The sequence below is a fragment of the Littorina saxatilis genome, linkage group LG2 (genome assembly GCF_037325665.1).
Source record: "Littorina saxatilis isolate snail1 linkage group LG2, US_GU_Lsax_2.0, whole genome shotgun sequence".
Lineage (NCBI taxonomy): Eukaryota > Metazoa > Mollusca > Gastropoda > Littorinimorpha > Littorinidae > Littorina > Littorina saxatilis.
In genome coordinates this window covers 28,786,149-28,808,625 of record NC_090246.1, presented here as the reverse complement: position 1 = coordinate 28,808,625, position 22,477 = coordinate 28,786,149, and the positions used below count along the sequence as shown (strand labels likewise).

General features: G+C 40.9%; 2 protein-coding genes across 2 annotated transcripts; both read right to left on the bottom strand.

The window, feature by feature from the left end:
- Positions 1-11,215: 11,215 nt before the first annotated feature.
- Positions 11,216-16,033, bottom strand: LOC138958690 (complement C1q tumor necrosis factor-related protein 3-like). Its single transcript, XM_070329914.1, has 3 exons — positions 15,788-16,033; positions 13,513-13,685; positions 11,216-12,143 (listed from the first exon to the last, which is right to left on the bottom strand). Exons 1-3 carry the CDS (start codon positions 15,993-15,995, stop codon positions 11,889-11,891), a joined length of 636 nt encoding a protein of 211 aa, XP_070186015.1. The 5' UTR covers positions 15,996-16,033; the 3' UTR covers positions 11,216-11,888.
- Positions 16,034-17,952: 1,919 nt separating this feature from the next.
- On the bottom strand, positions 17,953-21,882 carry LOC138958687 (complement C1q tumor necrosis factor-related protein 3-like). The gene is made up of 3 exons (XM_070329912.1): positions 21,495-21,882; positions 19,303-19,472; positions 17,953-18,947 (listed from the first exon to the last, which is right to left on the bottom strand). Exons 1-3 carry the CDS (start codon positions 21,688-21,690, stop codon positions 18,702-18,704), a joined length of 612 nt encoding a protein of 203 aa, XP_070186013.1. The 5' UTR covers positions 21,691-21,882; the 3' UTR covers positions 17,953-18,701.
- Between the last annotated feature and the right edge of the window lie 595 nt (positions 21,883-22,477).

Genomic DNA, 22,477 nt, shown 5'->3' with positions numbered 1-22,477 from the left:
GGTGATGGTGCCGCTGCCCTGGAGGCCTGGCTGAAGACCATGCACGCTGAAGATGAAGAGTCTGGAGGAGCTCTTAGTGCATTCGTGAGGATTTCCTGGGTGAATTTCTTGGGTAGCCTTCGTTTGAATCAAGATGAGAGTCTGCCTGCTTGGTGTCACGACAACGCCTGCCCCTATCTGGCCCTGGCACTGGCTTTGGGGCAGGAGAACTGGAATCTCTTGGAGAGTGTTGTCTCACAGCATCATGGCTCCTTTACTCCACTGCTACTGCTTGGCTTGTTCAGGTCTCTTTTCGACCACTATGGCCTCAATACTGTGGGTTCCCTGGCCATCACCTTCCTCAGACACGTGCCTATTGACAGAGAAACGCTCCGTTCTGAAGAGTTTTCTGTCAGTCCCGAAGCAAACTTTCAACAGCTAATGTCTGCGTTGAAAGAAGCAAAAGAATATGGATGGGTTGTGGTTTTCAGCATGAACAATGGTCATTGGAGTGACCTTCACAAGATGATGAGCAAGTGCAAGGATGAGGCCATTGTGGACTATGTTATTGAAAGAGCTGCAGACATCTGGCGATGGCACATGGTTGAAAAGTTCCTCCCCAAATGTTGCAATCCTGCAGTGTTGTACAAGTTCCTGAAGTCTGCTGTTACATTCGGTATTGTTAGCATAGTGAGATCTGTGACCAACCTTGTGGATCTGTCCTCCCCAGACATGGCAAATGCACTCTTCAACAGCACCAGTTCTCTCTCAACTGAAGCCAGTTCTGACATGGTGGCACAGTGTTTGGTTAATGCTGGGTTATCCACAACTCAAAGGTGCAGAGAGAAGCCTGATGGCGAGGCATCCAACTGTCCTCTAGTGCAAGCATACAGACGAGGAAAAGTGCAATCCGTGAAACTTTTTCATCGCTCTGGCCTGTGCTCAAACCGCAGGCTGTTTGCCATCAATTGGGATGCTGTGGTCGATGAAGGTGTACGCCCGGAAATACTAGCAGGCAGATCTGAGATTAGAGAGTACATGAAGCACGCTGCCTGCACACCTCTCAGCTTGCAGGACCTGTGTCGGCAGTCCGTGTCTCACAGTGTAGGTTGTCGTCCGGGACGCCAAGAGAGAATCCAGGCCCTGCCCGTTCCACAGTCCAAGCTTTTTCTGCGGTTTCCTGAGGCCGAGTTTACCACCCAAAGTGTGCCTGATTACTTTGAAACATTACAGGAAAGTTCTCGCGTTTATTTGTCCTTAGATTCGGATTAGCTTTGGGGTCTTTCCACTCTGTGCTGCCGACTTCCAGGATGTGCCTGAATCACTAAAGACTCGCCTGCTCCACAGTCCATCAAGGTTGAAGGAGAGTTTTAGCACCCTGAACATGTCTCATAGTGATGAAATATCATCAAAGAAACTTAGTTTTCCTTTAAAACGACATGTAGTAAAGCTCCATGTAGTCTTTCCGCTCTGTTACGCCGACTTCCACAATTTGTCGGAATGCATCAACATGTTTGCTCAAAGGACTGCAGAAAAGCCCTGCTTGTTACACAACCTTGGTCGATGATTTCTGCAGTTACCCGATAACGAGTTTCATGGCTCCTTTATGCATGAGTTTGCTGAATCATATACTGTGAAAGATTCCAGGAACTCGTTTTTTGTATACATCCTAATTGAGGAATAAGCTTTGAAACTGGCACCTTTTTGAATAAGTTTACAGTCACATATTACAACTGTGCTGTCTCCTTACTCAGTTTTTTTTTCTCTTTGGTTTCTCTTTTTCATTTTGTAATTGCTAATGTTTTTTTAATGTTTTTTTTTATTAATACCAATAATATTGCATTATGTGCAAGAGGACACCATGTTTGAATGTGTGTATTTCTGTATACTGTGAATGTTAATACCTAGGAAGAATTTGAATTCATCCCGAATGTCAGTGTTTGGTGTGGTGTGTTCAGTACTTTATCAGTCTGAAAATTTGATATATATATTTATTCCCCCCTCTGCTTCTTTACCTCTGTAAACTTGTAGAGCTAGTTATTTTTCGATAATGACCCAGCAACCAAACAAATAACGAGCCAGCAACAGCCTGAATCCTCGATAGTGCAATGGGTTGAGAAGCTGTTCTGTTTCGGTACTACTTTTGCGACTGAAAAGTTCCGAACGCTCTATACGTACGAAGTATACATCTCTGGAGCAAACAATACAAACATACCGCATTTAAATTAACAACTACAGGCCTGAACACATGAATCTCCATATAAAATCCATGAGTTCGGTTGTTTTCTGAATCTAGATCTGCCGTGCACAAACCGTTCATCACAAGCAAATTCCCAAGGCAAGTAACTCATACTCTGGCGACAAGAGTAGTTCCCCTTCTTTTAACGCAGTTTTTTCGACAACACTGACTGCAATCCGACGGTCAGTTTTCAACAATATTTCATTTTATAAACAGATCACACGCAACCAAATGCACACATCTCATCAATTTAAACAACATAAAGCGGTTTCATACACTATTTTCCCCAGAAAACTGAACTTCATACAGTAATTAACGTTGGAACACGGGTGCAAAAGTTCGTCTGCTAGTCCCATTTGACGAAAGAACATTTACTAAGCGATACTAAAACATAAACAGAACACACAATATCTGCCTTTACCGCCACAGCAGAATAACAGCATATCTGTGTACTTGATTTTAGTCCAAAACAGGGAAACTGAAAAGAAGTGTTAACAGAATGGAATGATTTGCACGGAACTATACAACCGCGCATTAATCGATCGCCTGCGCAGGTTGACTGGTTGAGTGATTCGGATTCGATCAAACTTTCGCACAAAAACTCCTGGTTTTTTGGAATAACTGAAGAAAGGAGGAATAAAGAGGTTACACACCTCGTCTCAGTGATTATTAAAAATAATGGTCTCAGTTCGCGGTCATGAAAAAGCTCGCTGAAGCTCGCATTTTTCATGATCCGCTAACTTCGACCATTATTTTTAATAATCACTGAGACTCGGCATGTAACCTCTACATACTACCCGCACTACCCCCCGCGGGTTAGGGGGAGTCCCATATTGGTTGGGACGAGAAAGAATTTACCCGATGCTACCCAGCATGTCGTAAGAGGCGACTAACGGTTCTGTTTCTCTTTTTACCCTTGTTAAGTGTTTCTTGTATAGAATATAGTCAATGTTTGTAAAGATTTTAGTCAAGCAGTATGTAAGAAATGTTAAGTCCTTTGTACTGGAAACTTGCATTCTCCCAGTAAGGTCATATATTGTACTACGTTGCAAGCCCCTGGAGCAATTTTTTGATTAGTGCTTTTGTGAACAAGAAACAAATAACAAGTGGCTCTATCCCATCTCCCCCCTTTCCCCTATCCCATCTCCCCCCTTTCCCCGTCGCGATATAACCTTGAATGGTTGAAAACGACATTAAACACCAAATAAAGAAAGATTACCCGCACTGTATTTATTTTCAGTTCAATGCATTGTTATAGTTTTCACACTGTTTGTGTAATGATTGTGTTCATATACATGTCAGAAAATCAGGGCCTCACATCCATGAGAGGTAGCATAGGACAAATGTCCTGGCCAATGTAAAAGTGATAGGACATTTGTCCTGAACAAAAACAAATCAATAGGACATTTTTTTCCCTGTAACAAAACGTAAATATAATTACACTTGACTAGTTTCTTGGCACGAGGGTAGAAAAACAAAAATACTTTTTTGGGCAAAAAGTGAGCAGCTTTGACTGCCACAGCTGCCCCCTTTTCTTGTTTTGTCAGCTGTCGGGTTTCAACTATCTCCTTGTCTCTCTGGAGAGATGGCACTTGCACACTAACAGCATGGTCTTTGGTTTCTTGATGATCTGTAAGGGCCGATTTGCGAAAGTTCGAACAGCCAACGGTAAAAGTGTTGGACTTCCCTGTGTGCTGACATGAGGTGCAAAACATAAGTTTCCTCTCTGGGTCATGCGACACCCACGGGAATGATGTCGCCCAGCTTGAGACGAAGTTACGCGTGGGGGTGAGGGAGGGGGTAGTGTTTTTCTTCGGCTCCGATGTTTGACTATCGCGATCGACATCCTCACCTGGGCGATCGGGCTCTAACTGCTCTGGGGCTGGAGGAAGCTCAGTTTCCGTGCTACTGACAGATGATGAGGGAATGGACTTGAAGTGTAATTTCTTCTGTCCCTTTTCTGGGATCAGATTTCGTTTAGGCGGCATGTTTGTTATTTTCGGGGAAAGCGCGAAGGGAGGCAACTCTCAACTGGCTTCGAGCATTCCGAGTTGCGAGCCTTGGAAACTCTTTGGTACTAGAGGCACAAAGTGTCTAATTTCGTCTGCTACACATCGTTTCGCAATACATCGATAAAATAGCATTCAAACTACTGTAAATTGAGAAGTACTGACGATGTCCGGATCAAATGATAGAATAATCGGACATTGACCACTTTGTGACAAAAACAATAGGACATTTGTCCTCCTGCATGAAAAATGTATAGGACATTTGAAAAACATATCCTCATATGTCCGATGTCCGACGTGGATGTGAGGCCCTGGAAAATGTTTTTTTTCGTTCATCAAATAATCTGTTCTTCTTTTTCAATGTAAGTAATTTTTCCTATATTTACTTGGAAAAGTAAAGTTGATTGTTTTTATTTCTATTTGGATAGAATTTGTGGTTGGATGAGATTTAATGTGATGGCAAATACCTACAGTTTGTGCTTTAAAAGTAAAACTACATGTATGTAGTAGTGAACAGCTCAGATCATGGGTCAATGAAGTGTTGCACAGACGTCAAAAATAAAGTACAATATATTGCACTGTAAGTGGTACCACACTGTTGCTTAGTGTCTGTAGGAAGATACACGGTGAAAATAGAGAAAGAAAAACACGATTCTTGACTTTGATGGGCTTTTTCTGCTCGTAAACACACATTCTTCTACTCAACACAGTATGCCCCATGATTGTGTTTAAAACACCAATTAAATTTGTTTTGAATAAGAATTCAGAGACCTGTATCAATTAGGTAAATTATACTTAGTTTGACTTTTGCAAAACTAAGTAATTACACATTTGATTAAATCAGTCAGACAGACGGAGACATAGAGAGACAGACAGAGGGCAAACAAAAATCTGAGAAAGAAACCCCTTCAAAAATGTTACCATGTTTGAAATAAAACATCTCAAGGTGAAGCCAAAATTGATCACCTTTCAGTATGACGTCATGAGCGTGTTCCACACTTGAAATGACGTGCTTTTATCATGTTGTCAGCTGCACGGAGCTTGGAAGTATAATTTCTATTCAACGATCCGAATTTGTTTAAGTTTGAGGATATTGTCAACGTCAAACACCATGAAACTAAATATTTTTGGAATCAGAAAATGATAAGGAATAGACTGAAGTTAATTTTAAGTGCATTTTCCATAAATAAAGATAGTGGTTATTTATCGTTTTTTTTTAATTTGTAAGCATAATTTTCAATACAATACAATAAAACTATATAGTTTTAGATAAAGGACGCTATAGGGAATACACCAATATGACTTTTCTGTTTAAAATATAAGTTTTTACAAAATTAAAAATATGGCATATTTTGAACAAACATTTTAATAACAAAAATTTAAGGTACCAAGCTGAAATGCAATCCCATAATCCGGCCTAGATCTAAAATTGTGTGATAAGAATTTCGATCAAATTGATGAAAAACTGTAACTGTAAAAGTTCTGCCTCAACTTTTTGGCAAACGGGAAAATATGACGTCATCAAACTGTCCTATCAATAAACGGAGAAACCCTCCATGAGAAAATCCCTTCAAAAATATCCATATCAAATTTCATGAAGATCCACTCAGTAGTTTTTGAGATATGATCTGCAGTGTCAGTCTAAACAATCTCACGCCCATAACACTGTGAAAGGAAACTCATTTGGACGTGTTCTGCCGATACTATAATGTTTTTATTTTTTAAAACACATCATAATAGTAGCCCTTCTCAATGTCTATGCTAAAAATGACTGGTCTGTGTTAATAATGATTTTGCTACAGTGTGAGAACAAAAAGTCTAACAAATCTCACGCCCATAACGCTGTGACACGAAACTCATTTGGTCGTGTTTTGCCGATACTACAATGTTTTTCTTTCTTAAAACACACTATAATAGTTGCTCTTCCCAATGTCAAGGCTAAAAATGACGGGTCTGAGTTGTCAATGATGTTTTGCGAGAATGCCATCTATCTCTTTGTCGCAAAGACCGTGTGACACGAAAGTTATGAGCGGAAGAAAAATCTGTTGAGTGCAATTACGTTTTAGAAGATAGTTGGTTGAAACAGTGTATCACTCAGACACACAAAGGAACACTATAACTTTTTCATTCAGGCCTCATTTGCTTTCCTTTGTCATGTATGAAAGTACTGGCCTTGGTTTAAAAAGGTGACCTGCCGCTGTGCAACAAATTGGTCGCCATTTTCCGCCGTATTTTGTGAATTAAACGTATTTACTACCCACACATACAAAACGATGCTGTTGGTTCCGTTTATTTCCTTTTTGTTTGTTTCTTGCTTAGCAGTTTAGTATGCTTTGTTTTCTTCTCAATTCAATGGATGGCTATAAAATAAGCATTTAAATGTGAAGGTGTTAATATTACCCATGATCTGAGAAAAGAAAATAACTGCATCGGTCTCGAATAGCAGCTACCATCTGCTGAAGAGACATTAAACCCCAAAAACCAACCAACCAACCCATGATCTGAGCCGTTCACAGTAGCAAGTTTGTTTTGAACAAGCAGTTTTGTTGTTGTTTTTGCAGAAGTACATACACCATGATATATCATATGTACTGATAAACCGGCACGGTTGGCCTAGTGGTAAAGGCGTCCACCCCGTGATCGGGAGGTCGTGGGTTCGAACCCCGGCCGGGTCATACCTAAGACTTTAAAATTGGCAATCTAGTGGCTGCTCCGCCTGGCGTCTGGCATTATGGGGTTAGTGCTAGGACTGGTTGGTCCGGTGTCAGAATAATGTGACTGCCAGGGTGAGACATGAAGCCTGTGCTGCGACTTCTGTCCTGTGTGTGGCGCACGTTATATGTCAAAGCAGCACCGCTCTGATATGGCCCTTCGTGGTCGGCTGGGCGTTAAGCAAACAAACAAACAAACAAATATGTACTGATGTTTATGAAGTCATTTCAGGATATAATGAAAGCTGACTGCACATGAGATATTTTGTTGAAAATCTCATGGCTTGCTTCTTTTCTCTACAAGTCTACTGTGCAAGCATTTTTTTAACAGTGGAACCCCCCATGAAGACATCTGTTTTAATAGTTTCCCTCTTTCACTTTCAAGACTTGCTTTTGTAGAATTGTTATCAAATGAACCAGAGCGCTATTTTTTAGATCTAAGAAACACCCCCCCGCGGGTTAGGGGGAGTCCCATATTGGTTGGGACGAGAAAGAATTTACCCGATGCTACCCAGCATGTCGTCCCGCAGTGGGGCACTGCGGTTATGAAATTAAAGGCCCCTCCTGTTTTTGGAACCGCAGGAGCTTTCTAGTTTGCTGTTAGGTAGATTTTTGGTTTGTCTTTCCTGTCATGCTCTCTTTTTCTTCATGAATTCTTTTCTTTTTTCTGCCTTCTTGCTCATTCACCTGTATTTTTTCCAAAAATCTCTTCTCTTGCCGCTTGTCTCGCGATTCATGTATAGTTTAATCTGTTAGTGTTCTGATGTAAGTCCAGCAGTAGATAGGTTAAGCCTATTTTAACATACTGGAAACTGGTAATCTTCCAGTAGGTATTAATTTAGTTTTACTAAAGCCTGCTGGGACACAAGTAATGGGTTAGTGCATTTGTAAACAGGAATCGCTTGACAAGTGGCCCCCTTCATCCCCCCCTTCCTCGTCCTGATATGGCTCTGCGTAGTCGGCTGGACGTTAAGCAACAAATAAACAAACAAACAAACCCAGCATGTCGTAAGAGGCGACTAAGGGATTCTGTTTCTCCTTTTACCCTTGTTAAGTGTTTCTTGTATAGAATATAGTCAATGTTTGTAAAGATTTTAGTCAAGCAGTATGTAAGAAATGTTAAGTCCTTTGTACTGGAAACTTGCATTCTCCCAGTAAGGTCATATACATTGTACTACGTTGCAAGCCCCTGGAGCAATTTTTTGATTAGTGCTTTTGTGAACAAGAAACAATTAACAAGTGGCTCTATCCCATCTCCCCCCTTTCCCCTATCCCATCTCCCCGTCGCGATATAACCTTGAATGGTTGAAAACGACGTTAAACACCAAATAAAGAAAGAAAGATCTAAGAAACAAAGAGATTGGCATAAATGAATATGAAGGATAAAAGTCACTTATTTATTTTGGTGCTTGTTATTCTCTCAGGTGTCATTAGATTTGGTTCGGGATAACTCTCACTTTTATGGCATATGACAATGATGTCAGTTGTCGCATATAAATTTGAAGCACCTACATTCCTTTTGTTCCCAGAGCTTGCTTTCACAGATTTTCTGTTCATTATTTCTGTCAACTTAATTCCCAACCTTTTAAGAGCTGATTATTCTTAGATTTTTGTGTGTGATCTTAAAAATAAAAGGGGAGTACTTACTGTAAATGAATTTGCACACATGACAATGTTCTCGCTTTTACTGAGACTCCAGACCCTAGTCTTCTTCAGCGTTTGCTTGAGCATGACAGAATGCACTGTCCCATCATTTTTGAAAACTTGTTTCTAAGACATTTTATTTATTTTATTTTATAGTTTAATGTTCCACTACAGTAAATGCGTTTCAGGAAGGAAATACAAAGGCTATATTATATATCGCTGCTGATGGTTTGGGTGACATTAAATCCATGTCTAAACACTATGTGACATTAATCAGTAAATGTTTTGACATAACTTTACGTCCTTTTTACATTTAGTCAAGTGTGTGTGTGTGTGTGTAAAGCGATTCTGAGAAAACTGCTGGACCGATCTTCATAAAACTTCACATGAAAGTTCCCCACATAATTTCTTCATTTTTTGAATAGATGCCTTTGATGATGTCATATCCGCCTTTTTTTGTTTAAAGGCAGAGTAAGCCTCCCGTAAACCATCACAGATACGGTCAGGCTTTTACACACAGTACAAACACCATTTCATTTAAACACTCACCAATTGAGAACATCCTAGGTGCCCTCCGTAAAGAGCGAACAATTTTCAAAGAATTTATTTTTGCGTGGTTTATCTTACCCCTGAGCCATCGTGAACCCGTGTGATCCAGTTTTCCCTTTTCACAATGCAGTCGTCATAGTTAGTCATTTGAATGCGACTCGACGTGAGCTTATCTACAATAGCACGGTTTTTTTTATGCACGAAACAACGGATGTGGTTCACAAGAACTCTAGCGATGGCTTTTGACTGTTGAGAGGAACGGCGATTTGCACTGATAAACCGGCCGTCGTCTGCTACGACCCTTGCGTGACCCTGCTTCCGGGCTTTTCTTTTTTTAAACTTTCACAACTTCGAATTGTTCTGATCTTGTCTTGATGAAAAACGAATTCTTTTATGATTAAAGAATGTTTGTGTAACAAGCTGTCAATTTATTATTTAGATTTTAAAAGTTAGGTCTAGCGCAAAAACGAGGCGCCGTTGTTGTTAACGGAACAAGTCTACGAAAATAAATTCTTTGAAAATGTCTCACGCTCGACAGAAAGCAGCCAGGATGTTCCCGTTCGGTGAGTGTTCAAATGGAAGTATGCTTGTACTGTATTTAGACGCTCGGGGAGCTCTGTGATGGTTTACGGGAGGCTTACTGTGCCTTTAAGTTGAGGCGGCACTGTCAAGGACTCAATTTTTTTAACCAAATAAATTGAAATTTTGGTCAGACAATCTTCGACGTAGTCCGGACTCTGGGATTGCATTTCAGCTTAAAATTTAGTTAATAAGTTTGCTCATTAAAGTTGTCATTAAAATCGAATTTTTAGAAGCAGATTAAAAAAATGATTGCCTTTTATTCATCTTATGCTGAATTCAAAAACTATATAGTTATGTCATGTTTACTCTACCCCCCGCGGGTTAGGCCTTTGGGGGAAGAATTTACCCGATGCTCCCCAGCATGCCGTAAGACGCGACTAATGGATTCTGTTTCTCCTTTTACCCTTGTTAAGTGTTTCTTGTATAGAATAATTATAGTCAATGTTTGTAAAGATTTTAGTCAAGCAGTATGTAAGAAATGGTAAGTCCTTTGTACTGGAAACTTGCATTCTCCCAGTAAGGTCATATATTGTACTACGTTGCAAGCCCCTGGAGCAATTTTTTGATTAGTGCTTTAGTGAACAAGAAACAATTAACAAGTGGCTCTATCCCATCTCCCCCTTTCCCCGTCGCGATATAACCTTGAACGGTTGAAAACGACGTTAAACACCAAATAAAGAAAGAAATATGTTTACTCTAAAAATGTGCTCAGAATGAAAGAAAATAGCTTCAGTCAGTAACACGACGGTCGCATGCTAAGCGGAGACGAGCGTGACCCGTCTCGGACTTTGCGTATGGATAGCCGAGAGTATCTATATGTTGTCTTGGCGGCCATGACTGTTTTTTGGTGTTGATCTTTTAGTTTGTAGATACCGACTGATTCATTTGACTACATGCTTTTAAATGATCTTTTAGTTTGTAGATACCGACTGATTCATTTGACTACATGCTTTTAAATCGCTTCACGCGACTTGTTTTGTGGTGTGTTTGTTTTACTAGTGCGCTCTACCTAGATTCCAGGGCGCGCGCATCACAGATTCAATCTGGAGTCCTTAGTTTGGACTCGGTCTTCATCTCTCCATTCAGATAACCAGCCGGTGGACTTCTTTTTCAATATCACATCAAAACATTCAGCGGTACTGGCTACGAGTTCCTTCATATGAAGTACTGACTGCACTAAACGCTTCCTCCCAAGTTAGTCTTGCAACTGTGTTTACAGTAAAACTCATTACTTCTCTCAGATTTTATTCCCCTGGAAAAGTTGTTTTCTGTATATGCTATCTTTAATTAATTTAGGTCGATTATTACAAGAGAGACTACTCTCTCGTAGTGGCCCCTCTGAGAAGGTAAGGCCCTGTTCAGTCAACGAGGTTTCCCGACGGATTTTTTTTTGCTCTTTATCATTGTACCGTGTACCTGTCTGTTGTAACCACAGAGATAGACTTAGCATTAGCATAGGCCTAGAGCCCCAAAGCGCCGTTCTCGCGGAGAAACCCGGTTGCTGGCACCATGCACGCCACTCGCTGCAGGCCGCCGCTACGAAGTTAGTGACCCCATTCCACGGCCGGTTGCCAGTGTACATTTTCAGTAGTTTTCTGGCATAATTATACTTCTCATCTCGCCTCTAGCTCTGTCAGCTAAACAGAATCAATTGAAATGACGGGGGAACATCAGAACATGTACGATGGTCAACGGGCCGCGGGGTATCTGATGGATACTACAAGATGGGAGAATATGATGTTGCCAAAGACTTGCCGGCTACAAAACAAGGGAACACACACACACACACACACACACACTGCGTCATTTCCGTGAGAGGGAGATAGGGTTACACAACATTAATCAGGCATGAACACTGACTGTACTCTGCACGGAATACTGCCAGGCTGTTGATTTTTTTTATTTATATGCCAATTTTCAGTGAGGCTTCTATGCGCTTTAGCACAAGCAAGCCCAGGCGATAGTATGGTGATTTATAAAATGTGTAATAATATGGTAAGAAATGTTCCTTTTTAGCCTACAGAAGCCATATGTTCTGTCAATACTACGATGTACATAAAAAGGTGTAAAAACAAAAACGTGACAAAACAAAAAAACTAAGAACCAATAAAAATTAAACCCACGGCCAGAAGTCATGCTATCTGAGCTTTAAAATAGATGTACATGTACACGACATCAAAATGTGTCACCAGCGCGAAGAAGAAATCCACCCAGTGTGGACAGAATTCCACCCCCTGAGATAGTTGTGCCGGAACCTCCGGATTTTTCCACCCACACCGACTGCCCTTGCTTCAGGTCGACGACGACTTGCACCGACGATCTGTCTTGGTTGTCGTCGTCGTTCGTTTCCGTCTCTGCAATGACCGCGTTGTCTTTCTTTAAGGTGAACTTCATATAGTGGGCGTCATCTCCGCCTGCTTGTCCCATCACCTGCCAGAAAAGAACAGCTGAGTTAATAAGCCGTAGGAGCTTGTGTCACAGTGCCAGGCAAAGTCCATAGACGATGTTCGGAAATAACTCTGGGTTGTGAAAAAGGGTGAATACCCTTTAAAGCTGTGGTCTATTTATGACTTTCCGGGGCTACGAGGTTGAAAAATAGGGAGAAAATCATGTACAGAATTCTGTACAGAAAACGCTACCCGAAACCCCACCTATACGGCGTGTATGACCTTGGGAGCTTCAGTCAACGCTTGAATTTTGCAGGGATAACATCCGGTTTGCTCTCTCAAGACTGATCATATATTATCTTCAAGAGAGATCAAGGGGAACAAATAAACGCGCCGGCGAAGAATTGAACTCTCGACCTCGAGACTTCGTGTCTGATGTCCTAACCACTAGGCTACTGCGCCAATCGAGAAAAAAAAGGAAAAGCATTGATATGAATTCATGTTATGTTATTCTTGAAGCAGCATGATTTATATCTCTATGAGCCCATTGTTCAGAAGTGAATACATGTATAACTATTTCTTAGATGTCTGTTTTCAACTGCACAGAGCTTTGGAGAGATTCAATTACTGTTCTTGTCATTTTTCTTGCATTTTGTAAATAGAGATATCGCAGCTATTTGCATGGCGCGAATGTCGTGTGACGTGTAGCATGACGGTGTAAACATGTACTGCGATTTCGTGAAACATGTTTGCAATTCCCCCCCGCGGGTTAGGGGGAAGAATTTACCCGATGCTCCCCAGCATGTCGTAAGAGGCGACTAACGGATTCTGTTTCTCCTTTTACCCTTGTTAAGTGTTTCTTGTATAGAATATAGTCAATTTTTGTAAAGATTTTAGTCAAGCAGTATGTAAGAAATGTTAAATCCTTTGTACTGGAAATTTGCATTCTCCCAGTAAGGTAATATTATTGTACTACGTTGCAAGCCCCTGGAGCAAATTTTTGATTAGTGCTTTTGTGAACAAGAAACAATTGACAAGTGGCTCTATCCCCTCTCCCCCCTTTCCCCGTCGCGATATAACCCTTCGTGGTTGAAAACGACGTTAAACACCAAATAAAGAAAGAAAGAAAGAAAGAAAGCAGTCCTAGTGACTTTATGGGGAATTGATTCAAGCAAAAAAATCTCACTGTGCACAGGCAGCTGTCAGGATGTTGATTTTTGGAATGTGACCAAGCAGAGGGTATCCCATGTAGCAGCTCGGCTGTTGATTTTGTCAAGGTAGAAATATTATTCTTCTCAAATGTGAAAGCCAGGCCAAATCTATAATGGCCCGGAACACACGATGGTGTACACGGAAATGCAAAATATTAACACGGCATGTATATTTGTTCATCTATATAAAGCTGGTGTTACCTTGAGAAAGAAGACATAGAGCCCAGACACAGGAGCCACAAAGGAATTGGTGGAAGTGTGAAATCCCCCGCCAGCATTCAGCTCCGGTGTTCCGAAGTGGACACGCTGTTCGTTGCTCAGGACTTGGGTTTGTGGAACACTGACCATGAAGGCTACAAGTCGCTCATCGTTCACTGACAGGAAGAGAAAGATGATGATGATGAGGACAGTTGTGGAAAATTAAAGGAAACATAAAAGAAAACAAGTCGCGTAAGGCGAAATTACTACATTTAGTCAAGCTGTGGAACTCACAGAATGAAACTGAACGCACTGCATTTTTTCACAATGACCGTAGTCCGCCGCTTGTGCAAAACGGAGTGAAACTGACGAGCCTGTTCAGCGCGGTAGTGGTTTCGCTGTGCTGCATAGCACGCTTTTCTGTACCTCTCTTCGTTTTAACTTTCTGAGCGTGTTTTTAATCCAAACATATCATATCTATATGTTTTTGGAATCAGGAACCGACAAGGAATAAGATGAAATTGTTTTTAAATCGATTTCGGAAATTTAGTTTTGATCATAATTTTTATATTTTTAATTTTCAGAGCTTGTTTTTAATCCAAATATAACATATTTATATGTTTTTGGAATCAGGAAATGATTTAGAATAAGATGAATGTAAATTTGGATCGTTTTATATAAAAAAAAATTATTACAATTTTCAGATTTTTAATGACCAAAGTCATTAATTAATTTTTAAGCCACCAAGCTGAAATGCAATACCGAAGTCCGGCCTTCGTCGAAGATTGCTTTACAAAAATTGCAATCAATTTGATTGAAAAATGAGGGTGTGACAGTTCCGCCTCAACGTTTACAAAAAGCCGGATATGACGTCATCAAAAGTATTTATCGAAAAAATGAAAAAAACGTCTGGGGATATCATTCCCAGGAACTCTCATGTCAAATTTCATAAAGATCGGTCCAGTAGTTTGGTCTGAATCGCTCTACACACACACACGCACAGACAGACACACACACACACACATACACCACGACCCTCGTCTCGATTCCCCCTCTATGTTAAAACATTTAGTCAAAACTTGACTAAATGTAAGAAGAAGTCCAGAAGTAATGACGGGATGGCTGCAGGAAACTTGCGTAAAGGAAAAATAATTAAACAATTTGTTAGTCAATCTGTCGTATTCACAGAATGGACCTGAACGCACTTCATTTTCTTCACCAATATAGTAGGTTGGCAAAAAAACCTTGGCCGAGAAAACCCTACTAACACATGGTGTCGGTAACACAAGCCGAATGAACCCCTTTTGCAGACAACGCATTTTCTTGATTTTTAAGCTTGTTTTCATTCCAAACACACTCCATGTATATATTTTGGGATTCAGGAGATGGTAAAGAACACAACGCAATCATTTGTTAACAAAAATGATATTGTAAACCCAATTTTAATGAGCAAACTAATTACCTAAAATGTTTAAGCTTCCAGGGTGAAATGCAATCCGATAGTCAGGATAGAGTCAAAGAATGTTTGACCAATATTTCAATCAATTTGGTTAAAAAATGCGATCAAAACCGAAAATCAACAGCCGGGTCGTAAACACAGTGCAGAGTGAGGATTTTTTTTCTCATGAATTCATTTCTAAACGGACACTAGTGCAGTCCTAGTGTCCCCCCGCGGGTTAGGGGGAAGAATTTACCCGATGCTCCCCAGCATGTCGTAAGAGGCGACTAACGGATTCTGTTTCTCCTTTTACCCTTAAGTGTTTCTTGTATAGAATATAGTCAATTTTTGTAAAGATTTTAGTCAAGCAGTATGTAAGAAATGTTAAGTCCTTTGTACTGGAAACTTGCATTCTCCCAGTAAGGTAATATATTGTACTACGTTGCAAGCCCCTGGAGCAAATTTTTTATTCGTGCTTTTGTGAACAAGAAACAATTGACAAGTGGCTCTATCCCCTCTCCCCCCTTTCCACGTCGCGATATAACCCTTCGTGGTTGAAAACGACGTTAAACACCAAATAAAGAAAGAAAGAAAGAAAGAAAGCAGTCCTAGTGACTTTATGGGGAATTGATTCAAGCAAAAAAATCTCACTGTGCACAGGCAGCTGTCAGGATGTTGATTTTTGGAATGTGACCAAGCAGAGGGTATCCCATGTAGCAGCTCGGCCAGATCTGAGATCGTGCATGAGCAGAGCTGTTTTCACGGGAAGGATTGTGTCTTTGACCTGCTCCTCAAAATCAGGCATTTCTTCGATCCAGTTTAGTTTAGATTTTTCCATACCTTGTTTGGCTTCCAATGCGTCTATTCTGGCTTGCATCTGTGCGATTAATTGCCCTTGTTTCATTACGATGGCTTCCAAAGGAGACACGTCATCAGTTCGCGTGTGTACGTCATGGTGAGCGGTGTTATGGGTAAAACCGGCAACCGTACAAGACAGCACCAGGGTATGACACACGAAGAACTTGAACGCAGCGAAAGAAGCCGGCATGACTTGCGTCCGTTCACTTCTGTATTGCCAATTTGACATTTGTATTCCGGCAGAGTGCAGTGTCTGTGTGTGTGTGTGTGTGTGTGTGTGTGTGTGTGTGTGTGTGTGTGTGTAGTGTGAGTGAGTGTGTGTGTGTGTGCGCGCACGCGCGTGCGTGCGTGCGTGCGTGCGTGCTCTTTTACCGTGACATCTGTTATCTGTTTCAGTCTTTTGTCTCGAGTTCGTGTGTTCGTGTCTGATAACATGGGAACCAGCCAGCTGATCCACGATCCAAAATAAACCCTGAAGTCTAAACAAGTGAAAGGGATTTTTAGAGTGGAGACCAGAAAGAATGGTAAACCCTAAAAATTATTTATAACACAACAAAGTAAAATAGTCAGATAGCGCTCTCATGAGCCGCCGATGCTCAACAATAAAACTCTGGGGCTGTTTTGTTATTCACTTTTGCATCTCAAAATATGAAAAGCAACAGTTATACATGTGGAAGCCCAATCGAGCAAGACAGAGAGAGAGAGAGAGAGAGAGGGGGGGGGGGGGGCTGTTTTTCGCATTGTATATTTATTAAGGTCTGGGATATTTGCTTTATTTAACTGTATAAACTTCATCATTTGTGTGTGTGTAGCTGTGTGTGTGTGTGTGCGTGCGTGCGTGCGTGCGTGTGTGTGCGTGCGCGCGCGCGCGTGTGTGTGTGTGTGTGTGTGTGTGTGTGTGTGTGTTACATTTACAAACATAGATAGAAATAGACGTGAGTGTACACCCATAAACAGACAGAGCGGCACACGAACATGCAGAACGATGAACCGATGTATTTTTATTAAGACAAGCACACAACAACGCTGACATGATTGTGCACGCAGATAGACAGAACCACACACACACGCGCGCACGCACGTACACACGAACGCACGCGTACATACACACACGCATACATCGAGTTATTGAGAGACTGAGTATCTTTTATTTTCTTAAATAGAGAAACACAGAGCGATGCTCAGTCTATGTAAGTATCTTCAATTGCTGCGCTATTAATACAGGGCACATATCATGAATATCTACGAGAGTAGGCCAATGTTATTGCGGGAGCTAGATCGCTTTCGTAATATGTTGTGCAAAAGAATATTAAACCAAGAAAAACAGAGTGTGGAACACCACACTCAAAGGAAAACGTTATATATCGTCCAAAAATAAGAAAGAAGTTGAACGAATACATGACCTTTATGTTAATACAACCGTGCTGCCTGCAAAAGATGGAATGTACCTGTATTATGTATGTTTGCCCATAAGTACTCTACATTGGTGAGACCGAAAGAACCCTCTCTACCCGCTTCACCGAACATCTGGCAGATATTCGGCATCGCCGCTGTAGGTCTGTTGCCCAACATTTCAACAGCAGCAACCACACCTTCCTGGATGCACGTGTGAAAGGTGTCTGGCAAATGTACAGCACCTCCACAGACAGAAAACAAGTAGAGTCCGATTTTATATTATTCCTGGGCACATCCACACCTGATGGTTTGAATGCGAAAATGTGATGTACCTGTATTCCCCAAACATACTGTGGATTTACAGTACGTGTGTGTGTGTGTGTTTGAGTGTGAATGTGTGTGTGTTTATGTGTGATTTCATGTGTTTGGTTGTATGTGTGTGTGTGTATGTGTGCGTGTGCGTGCGTACATTTGTTTCCCCCCCTCCCCCCTTTTTTTAAAATTTTTTTTAAATTTCTTTTAAAAATTTTTTTTCTTTTTTATTTATTTATTTATTTATTAAATTTTTTTAATTTTTTTTAATTTTTTAATTTTTTTATTTTTATTTTTTTTATTTTTATTTTTTTTTAAATTATTTTTTTTTATTTATTTTTTATTTTTATTTTTTTTGTTATTTTTTTTATTTATTTATTTCCTCTGTCCCCACCCCCCCCCCCCCCCCCCCCCCCCTTTATGAATGTGTATCACTTTTAGTCTAGTATGCCTGTGCCCATGACATCATCCAACCACTTCTCTCCCCTTTCATTCATTTCCGTTCCTAGAGTTCCTTCCCTTTTTTGCGTGTTTCCCCTCCATTTTCTTTCAAACCTTGTTCGTTCCGTGTTGCGTCTGCTTTTTGTTGTCTTTTGTGTTCTTGTTTTTCCTGATGAAGCTTCCATAAGCGAAAATTCGTACCGTCTTGTCCCGTTCTTGTATTGGTGAGTACAGTATTCCTTTGTTTTTTAACTTTGTTCATCTTACCACAGTCACGTCGTTGTTTAGATTATGTTTGAAAGACTTAATGAGCAAGCACTATAGCACGAATTAACTTGAGTATGAAGTATGTTCTGGAAGGATCATGCTGATTTGAATCAGTTACATTTACTTCAACAATGTTGGTCGTTTGTAAGTAGTGAAACATTGGCGCCAGAAAACATTGTCAGAGCAACTGGCAATCGTTCTCTGTTGATGCCATTCGTGAGCCGGCAGGAGTGCTGTCTCAGTAATATAAACAAGTGTGTCACTTTTTTTCTTCTTGAGAGTAAGCAATGATTAGAGAGAGAGAGAGAGAGAGAGAGAGAGAGAGAGAGAGAGAGAGAGAGAGAGAGAGAGAGAGATGTGATTTGGGGGCCTAAAGTAAATATGACAAACGCTGGCAAAGAGTTGCTACAAGGACGTGACAAACAAGAAAACGAATAATCTTTGCAAAAAGACTTCAAGAGGTTGAAAAGTCAACGATGTTTCAATCGGCTCGAAGAAGAAATCCACCCAGTGTGGATACAACTCCACCCCCGAAAATGGTTCTGCCAGTACCACCTGACTTGACGACCCACACCGACTGGCCCTTCGTCAGATGGACAATGACCTGTACCGACGATCTGTCGCTGTTGTCGTTGTCGTTTGTTTCTGTCTCCGCAATCACCGCGTTGTCCTTCTTCAACTGGAACGTCATGTAATTGGTGTAATGTGTTCCTATTTGCCCCATCACCTGCCGGTAAAGAATAACAGTATTCACCCACAACTATTTGTTCCTGTGCCCCGTCTGTTTAGCCATGTTTAGCTTTAGATCTTCGAAATGGTCCAGGAACTCTCACATAATCATTCAAACAGCACAAAACAATGTTAACTTCTCTGATGTATTTCAAATACATTTAGAAAATGTGAAAGTAGGGCGCTGAAAGAAAGACACGGGCAAATAAATCATCAATCAAACACGGGCGTCAGAAATGGCTTTCAGTTCTGGTTTCGTGTGACAAAGATGCTGTTAACCAGTACTGAAGCCAAATAATGCTAGTAAGGTAAGATAAAGAACTAGTCAATACCTAATCGGTCATTAATGTTACCTTGAGAAAGAGGACATAGATCCCTGACACGGGAGCCACAAAGGAATCGGTTGCAGTGCGGAATCCTCCGCCAACATTGAGCTCCGGTGTCCCGAAGCCGACACGCTGGTTCACGTTAAGGTCTTGATTGTATGGAACGCTGACCATGAAAGCTACTGGTCGATCTTTTCCTGGTACAAAATGTGAAAATTACACGTACGCAAACAGACACAGAGACATGCGCAGACACACACACAAACAGACGCAGCCTACACAGACACACACACATACGGACAGAGACGGACAGAGACAGACAGACAGACCGACAGAGAGACAGACACACACACAGACAGACACACACACACACACACACACTCACAGACACACACACACACACACATACACACACACACACACACACACACACACACACATCTTCAGAGATACACTGAGCACAACAAGTTAAGGATATTTTTTCAATGGTATAGCCCAGATGTTAAACAGCAGTTTTTGGGTCAGAAAGATGCGTATCACGTATCTTTCTGACCCAAAAACTGCTGTTTAACATCTGGGCTATACCACTGAAAAAATATCCTTAACTTTTTGTGCTCAGTGTATTCTCTTACCTGACATTGTATACAAAAACATTTGTTGCAGAAGGAAGAACTCATAATTACAATTACAGAGATCTTTTTTTTTTTTTACATTTAGTCAAGTTTTGACTAAATGTATTAACGTAGAGGGGGGAATCGAGACGAGGATCGTGGTGTATGTGCGTGTGTGTGTGCATGTGTGTGTGTAAGTGTGTGTGTGTGTGTGTGTGTGTAGAGCGATTCAGACTAAACTACTGGACCGATCTTTATGAAATTTGACATGAGAGTTCCTGGGTATGAAATCCCCGAACGTTTTTTTCATTTTTTTGATAAATGTCTTTGATGACGTCATATCCGGCTTTTCGTGAAAGTTGAGGCGAGGCGGCACTGTCACGCCCTCATTTTTCAACCAAATTGGTTGAAATTTTGGTCAAGTAATCTTCGACGAAGCCCGGACTTCGGTATTGCATTTCAGCTTGGTGGCTTAAAAATTAATTATGACTTTGGTCATTAAAAATCTGAAAATTGTAAAAAAAAATAAAAATTTATAAAACGATCCAAATTTACGTTCATCTTATTCTCCATCATTTTCTGATTCCAAAAACATATAAATATGTTATATTTGGATTAAAAACAAGCTCTGAAAATTAAATATATAAAAATTATGATCAAAATTAAATTGTCGAAATCAATTTAAAAACACTTTCATCTTATTCCTTGTCGGTTCCTGATTCCAAAAACATATAGATATGATATGTTTGGATTAAAAACACGCTCAGAAAGTTAAAACAAAGAGAGGTACAGAAAAGCGTGCTATCCTTCTTAGCGCAACTTCTTGTCAATTTCACTGCCTTTGCCATGAGCGGTGGACTGACGATGCTACGAGTATACGGTCTTGCTGAAAAATGGCATTGCGTTCAGTTTCATTCTGTGAGTTCGACAGCTACTTGACTAAATGTTGTATTTTCGCCTTACGCGACTTGTTTAGTTGATCAGTTTTGCAAAAGGCGCATTCGGATAATCGATATCTAATTGTATATAATCATTGAAAACTTTCAGAAGACCGCTTGAGAGAGTTAAGAGTTTTCAACACCTGGGAACACTGATGTCAGTGACATCGAATTTTAGCAGAATCATATATCAGGTATGACAACTATGATCACTGTGTGTGTGTGTGTGTGTGTGTGTGTGTGTGTGTGTGTGTGTGTGTGCGTGCGTGCGTGCGTGTGTGTGTGTGTGTGTGTGTGTATGTGTGTGTGTGTGTATGTGTGTGTATGTGTGTGTGTGTGTGTGTGTGTATGTGTGTGTGTGTGTATGTGTGTGTATGTGTGTGTGTGTGGTATGTGTGTGTGTGTGTGTGTGTGTCTCTGTGTGTCTGGGTGTGTGTATGTGTGAGTGAGTGTGTATGTGTGTGTGTGTGTGTGTGTGTGTGTGTGTGTGTGTCTTTGTGTGATTACTATGATGTGGTTGTGTGCTTGCACGTTGCGTGCGTGCGTATGTGTATGAACACCACCACCAAGCGTCCTAACAATAATTAATGTGTTGCATCCTGGTAAACAATACGAGCAGTGAGGAAAAGTCGAGACTGAGTGCGTCAAATAAATCCCTCTTTTGGCCTACCTAGCCTGGATTCCAGTGTTGCTATTTTGCTCTGCATCTGAGTGATCAGCTGCCATTGCTTGATCACAGCGTTCTGCAAGGTTGCCAGGGCGTCACTTCGTTTCGATGTAGAAGAGGGGCTAGTGGTTGGCAAGGCAACGGCAGATATCAGGAGCCCCACAGCAGAAACAAGAAATACAACAAACGAAGTCATCATACCTTGCCTGTCCTGTTCACGGCGTTGTTTTTACCTCCTCGGATAAACGCAGTAACTTTTGTACTTCTTCCTTGTTCACAGTGTGACTCACTGAGCTATATTACAAAATCAAGCAAGCGAAATAAAACATTAGTTGCGAGCTCAGCCAATGCGCATTTAGTATACTATACAATGGAACACACACTAAAGACCTCCCCAGACCCCCCTTCCCACGTCCAAAGTAACGGGAATTATCAGAACGCAAAAACTGTATTTCGATATTGCACAGAGATAGGCTAGTTCTAAGCAAACAGCTCTGGTTTGTTTGGTAACACACAGTGGCTGATGAATCTTTTCAATATTATTTCCACGTGCAGTACAAGAAAGAGGTGTTTTTTCTCCAGATAGCATCAGTCCATGCTTATCTGCCATGCGAAGGCTTCATAAACAAATCAATTGTTGTCCTGTTTAAAGACACAGTCCTTTCTATGCAAATGAACTGAGTCATCGTTTCAGATTGGGACAGTTTTCTTCTTCTTCTTCTTCTTCTTCTTCTTCTTCTTCTTCTTCTTCTTCTTCTTCTTCTTCTTCTTCTTCTTCTTCTTCTTCTTCTTCTTCTTCTTCTTCTTCTTCTTCTTCTTCTGTTTCTTCTCTCTGTCTCTGTCTGCCTCTCTCTCTCTGTCTGTCTCTGTCTCTCTGTCTCGATTCAAGCTCAATTCCCACTCTACGCAGAAAGCATACAAGGTGTTAGTTTTTGGTATGTGTACGTCCAGGTGGAAGGTCGGCCCTATCCCAGGTTAATGCCCAG

What these genes read in the sequence shown, in the direction of transcription:
- LOC138958687 (XM_070329912.1), bottom strand. Translation starts at nt 21,690, where the DNA reads ATGATGACTTCGTTTGTTGTATTTCTTGTTTCTGCTGTGGGGCTCCTG. An exon ending in AACACTGGAATCCAGGCTAG is followed by an intron (nt 19,473 to 21,494) that starts GTAGGCCAAAAG and finishes ATTTTGTACCAG; the next exon opens with GAAAAGATCGACCAGTAGCT. An exon ending in TCTATGTCCTCTTTCTCAAG is followed by an intron (nt 18,948 to 19,302) that starts GTAACATTAATG and finishes CTTTACCGGCAG; the next exon opens with GTGATGGGGCAAATAGGAAC.
- LOC138958690 (XM_070329914.1), bottom strand. Translation starts at nt 15,995, where the DNA reads ATGCCGGCTTCTTTCGCTGCGTTCAAGTTCTTCGTGTGTCATACCCTG. An exon ending in CGCATTGGAAGCCAAACAAG is followed by an intron (nt 13,686 to 15,787) that starts GTATGGAAAAAT and finishes TCTTCCTGTCAG; the next exon opens with TGAACGATGAGCGACTTGTA. An exon ending in TCTATGTCTTCTTTCTCAAG is followed by an intron (nt 12,144 to 13,512) that starts GTAACACCAGCT and finishes CTTTTCTGGCAG; the next exon opens with GTGATGGGACAAGCAGGCGG.